General features: G+C 46.5%; 1 protein-coding gene across 1 annotated transcript; it reads right to left on the bottom strand.

The window, feature by feature from the left end:
* Positions 1–315: 315 nt before the first annotated feature.
* On the bottom strand, positions 316–1632 carry LOC119440074 (uncharacterized). The gene has a single exon (XM_037705016.2). It carries the CDS (start codon positions 1534–1536, stop codon positions 565–567), a length of 972 nt encoding a protein of 323 aa, XP_037560944.2. The 5' UTR covers positions 1537–1632; the 3' UTR covers positions 316–564.
* Between the last annotated feature and the right edge of the window lie 3912 nt (positions 1633–5544).

The following is a 5544-nucleotide window of genomic DNA, read 5'->3' on the forward strand; positions in this document are numbered from 1 at the left end:
TGATCCCCTACATCAACAAGCTGGTAGTCACATTTCATGGCATTCAAAACGTCAGCGCTGGTATCATGGCGTTGCCTTGTAGACGACCGATCCTGACCACTACACACACAATTAAAGTCACCTAAGACAACTAATACACGGTCATTGCGTAAGTGCTGGGTCAATGAGAGAAAGTAGTCCTCCCGGTCGCGTGCCTTACGTGGCGCATACACGCAAAGAAACCTTCAAACATGACTATCCATATTGACATCACACCATACAAGGCGCCCTTCCCTATCAGTGCACAGTCCCAACACGTTGCATCGCCGCGTTTTTCTCACAAATATCATACATCCTCCAGAGACACCAATCGCGTGGCTGACACATACTTCATACTCCGAAAGAAATGGAGCTACAGCAGCCGCTGTGTCGTCATCGGATTCAATTTTTGTTTCCTGAATTGCAATAACATCTAACGCTCGGCTACGCAACAAGTGTAATAACTGACCCTGCCGTCGCTTACTACGTAAGCCACGGACATTCAGTGTTCCAAACGTTAAGGGAAGGGCGCCCGCCATGATTCCACTACTGAGGCGCAGCGCCTACACGTAGCGCTGCTACCTTTGTTCTGCCTGTCCCATCCCTTTGAGGTGTCGCAGCTGCAGCAACTTCTTGAACTGCAGCGGCATCTGCACTCACAGGGACTCCATGAAGGGGTTTCTTCGCCTTAGCCGCGGCGACCTTTGGCTCTTTCCCAGAGCACTCCAAATCATCTGCCGGCGCTGGACGCTTCTTTGATGTCTCAGTCATTTCAGTATCCTCGGCAGGATGAAGCTGGTCCCGAAAAGGTGGTGATTCGGCCCACGTTGCACAAGGGTCCTTTTCACGGTTAGTCACTGTTTGTTCTTCAGTAACCTTCGCTGTAGCTGTGTCCGCAGCTGTCGATATTTGCACTTCTTCAGCCCGGTGGTCTTCAGCAGGCGCTTCGCCAGAGGCATCTACGACCTCACTTACATCCATGAGGTGGTTAACGATGGTGTCATCGTCCACCGGTTTACTGCCACGAAGCTTGTCAGCATACGTGCCACCGCATGCCTTTGCGTTATGACCATAACGGTGGCACTTCGCGCAGCGTGGTGTTTTGCACTGTCTTCTTATGTGCCCTACTCTGTTGCATCGAAGGCACAAGGGAGGTCGTCCGGGAATCAAAAGTAAGCATTGATGTCCGAAGATCGTCAGAAGATGAGGGAGGGAACTGGTAGAGAGGCCTTCTTTGAGCGTGAATTCTACATCACGATTCGTCATCTGCCAACTCTCCATGCCTTCGCAACGCCACATTTCTCTGGTTATGGATTGCACCATGCCATATGGTTCCAACGCTTCAACGATACGTTTCTGTTCTAGGTGAGGAGGAAGCCACAGAAGCTTCATTTTGATGTTCCGGCTTTCTGGGTCGATGACAAGGCACTTGAGTCCTTTGACTAGTAGCTCACCTTTATCGACGAGCTTCTGCTTGGAAAGGCTGTTGGCACAGGTGACGAGCCACAGATGGCTCATCTGATACTGGCCTGCTCCGAGAATGTCCTTGGTATCGAGCACCGAGAGCAGGGCATCACGAAAATCCGGGGCGCGGTACGGCCGACCAGCTAGGTCCGCGTGTAGGAACACTGAGTTGAGAACGGTGTTTCCCGATGGCAAACGAGGAAGAACGATCTTGTAATTACCGGTAACGGTAGACGGTGCAAGAGATCCTCGGCCTAGGGCCGATGCGCTGTTACCAGCAGAGCCCATACAGCCACGCTTCCAAGTGTTGCATTCGTGCGAACCATATCATTGCGTTCGAGCCCTCAGTGAACGGAACCACCTAGAAACGCGGTACGTGCGAGCGGCGCAGCGTGGCGCCAGCGGTCAAACGCTGTACCTACTAGCAAATGTAGTGTTGCTCCCGGCGATGCCAGCCGAGCCAAAAAATGACGTCATTGTCTGCTTTCTGTTATTGATTTGCACTTTTAATATTTCAGTTTGGGAAGATTTAACATAAAAGGAGTGCGGTGTCGGTGTTTTGTTTCAGGACATTTGTTTGTGGGCTGTCGTTCTCAAATTTCCGTGAAATAACTTCGTCAAGAATGTAAGACAAGGTGTAAGCAACTTTAGTGATAGAATGGTGTGGCAATATTACCCGCATATACCGAATGTCATATAACAAGTTTGCTAAGTACGACTAATCAGTGCTTTGCCCAATTTGTCATCTCTTCCAATAAAATGGAAGGTCGACTACAGGGTTACCTTAAAGAAGTTGTTGAGTCGTGCCGCTTCCTGGAGGCCCGTTTCTCGATTGAATATTTAAGCGCAGTGTCCCGTAAAAATTGTATAATGATTTATGTGATATTGTTCTCCCAATTCCATTCACGTCACGCATGGCTGTTCGCCATACAGACGTTAATGCTCACCCGGCTATAGATTACTTTCGCGAGTCTCTCATTTCATTTATCGAAATGAAAAAAGTTAAAAAGTGTGTACCCGATTGGGTGCCCTGTATGGAATGCTTGTTACATATGAAGCATTTGTAAAATTACGAATTTGTCACTACGTGGTTGACTGCTATACCAATGCAATAAAGAAAAAAAGGTGTGGCGTATCCGTATATACATATACATATACACAAATATATACGAAAAGTTTCGCTCACGAAAACTCCGCTGACGCCCATACTGACACCAAATTTTCTGCGACACCGGGCCCTTAACCCTATCGCATTAAAACGTCAGAGCTCTCGTATTTAGAAGAAATAGGGGCTGCTTTATGGGCAACGCATACCGAAAACTTGAAGTGTGTAAAATAAGTACGTGCTTTCTGTTCTGTGCGCATCGTGAACGCGCGGCCGCACTTTCAAGAGGGAAGCCAGCCTTCGTTTTCTTTACTGCTTTCTCTTTCACTGACTCCCCGCGGACTCCGAGCTGTGCGCAAGACAAAGGAACCACTCCCTTCGTTCGGTTCCTGAAAGTGACCCGGTGACCACGCTGCGATGTGTCAGGTGGTGTTTCACGGGCCTGGGGGACGACAACGAAGAGGGAAACAGCGGTTCGAGAAACGTGGCACGGCCAGACTGGCCCCACCAGCCCTAGAGACGGGACCACTTTCTTAAGGGCTAATAGCTATATATTTTGTGTGTTTTAACGTCCTTTTTTAAATGCGAAGCATTTCTTGGCGAACATTTGCCACTTTGCCACTTTGACAGTATGTATGTATGTATGTATGTATGTATGTATGTATGTATGTATGTATGTATGTATGTATGTATGTATGTATGTATGTATGTATGTATGTATGTATGTATGTATGTACGTACGTACGTACGTACGTACGTACGTACGTACGTATGTATGTATGTATGTATGTATGTATGTATGTATGTATGTATGTATGTATGTATGTATGTATGTATGTATGTATGTATGTATGTATGTATGTATGTATTGTATGGATGTATGTATCTATCTATCTATCTATCTATCTATCTATCTATCTATCTATCTATCTATCTATCTAGCCGCCTACGTCTTGGTGCTCTCATGGTCGTTTCGTTAACTTTATCGGCGCAGTATGGCGAGAGTGTATAACATAAATGATAGGTCATGACATGATGTCATGACATGCGTGTCATGTAGGTCATGAAACAGCCTCCTAAAGTGACAATGCCCCAGCGAAAAAAGATTAACACTCAAAAACCACTGAAATGGGTCGGACGTGGGTACAAAGTGAGGAAAACACTGAGGGATTGTGGTTGAAGTCATAGTCATGAGCAAGACTCAGCAAAAATGACAATGACTGAGCGAAAAAAGGTTAACACTCAAATCCACTGAAATGGTGTCATGTACAAAGACTTCAGTGCGCGTGTCTGGTGCGGCGGACGGCCAGTGACTATAAAAGAAGAAAAAGAATGGCGGGATTCGGCGCGCGCTCGCCTGACGCGGCACCTCGGCCAACAGCCAATCACGAAGACACACGGGTGCAGGAAGAGGGAGCGGAAAAAGAGAAGAAGGAAGGCGGCGTGTGTGTGACAGTTTGTGTTAATTATATGTTCATGTCTTGCTAACAATCGGCTTCGTTGTTTCTTTTCCCCACTGCCAATTCGTCTCAGTGGTGATCGCAATAATTCGAACCATGCAAGTGTAAATACACTCCCAGTCCCGGGTAAACAACCCCTTGTTAACTTAGGAAAACCAAATCATCACAAATGGGTTCAGACGTGGGCACTAAGTGAAGGAAACACTAAAAGATGATGGAAGTCAGTCATGAGCATGACTGAGCAAAAATGACAATGACTCAGGGAAAAAAGATTAACACTTAAAGCCACTGAAATGGGTTCTGACGTGGGAACTAAGCACATGAAACACTAAAGGATGACGGTAGAAGTCATAGTCATGAGCATGACTCAGCAAAAACGTAAATTACTCAGCGAAAAAAGATTAATACTCAAAAACCACTGAAATGGGTTCGAACGTGGATACTAAGTGAAGGAAACACTAAAGGATGGTGGTAGGTCATAGTCATGGCCATGACTTAGCAAAAATGACAATGACTCAGGGAAAAAAGATTAACACTCAGAAACCACTGAAATGGGTCGGACGTGGGTACTAAGTGAAGGAAACACTAACGGATGGTGGTAGAAGTCAGGCATGAGCATGACTGAGCAAAAATGACAATGACTCAGGGAAAAAAGATTAACACTCAGAAACCAATGAAATGGGTCGGACGTAGGTACTAAATGAAGGAAACACTAACGGATGGTGGTAGAAGTCATAGTCATAACCATGAGTCAGGAAAAATGACAATGACTAAGTGAAAAAAAGATTAACACTCAAAAACCAATTGAATGGGTTCGGATGTGGTACTAAGCGAAAGAAAGGGCTAAAAGTTGATGGTTGAAGTAATAGTCATGAGCATGACTAATGCATTAAGCTCTCTTAGGCGAAGCTAAAGGGACGCCTGAGGACTCATGACATCAATGTCATGACATCCGTGTCGTGTAGGTCATGAAGCAGCCGCCTACATCTTGGTGCTCTCATGGTCGTTTCGTTAACTCGTTTCGCAGGGTGTGGGTATTGCCAGCTGCAGTGATGCATTGTGGGCTTCGCTCTACAGAAGCGACAGTACGAGGGATATTGTGTGGGTAGGAACTGGCGAAGTGTAAGGAGACAGGGAAACGAATAAGTTACAAGTTGTTTTCGCACGACGGCTTGTTCTCAGTTGAGGGAATCATGTGTGTGTGTGGGGGGGGGGGGAGGTGAGGGGGGGTGTATTCTGCTATGTTTGTAATGATGTAGTGTGTCAGTGTAGACATACATTGGTTCTGTCTGGATGCGTCGTTTGCGTTGGACAGTACTTCCACTGGCGGCGGGTCAGCGTGCTTATTTTCATATTTTTGTGGATGCTAGTGTGAGAGCGTATGGTTCATGCGCATATCTGAAAGCAACCAACTTGCAAGGCGAGTCCATTACTACGCTCGTAGGAGCAAAATGCCGAGTGGCACCTATAAATACGCTCACGTTGGCGAAGTTGGAG

The sequence above is a fragment of the Dermacentor silvarum genome, chromosome 2 (genome assembly GCF_013339745.2).
Source record: "Dermacentor silvarum isolate Dsil-2018 chromosome 2, BIME_Dsil_1.4, whole genome shotgun sequence".
NCBI lineage: Eukaryota > Metazoa > Arthropoda > Arachnida > Ixodida > Ixodidae > Dermacentor > Dermacentor silvarum.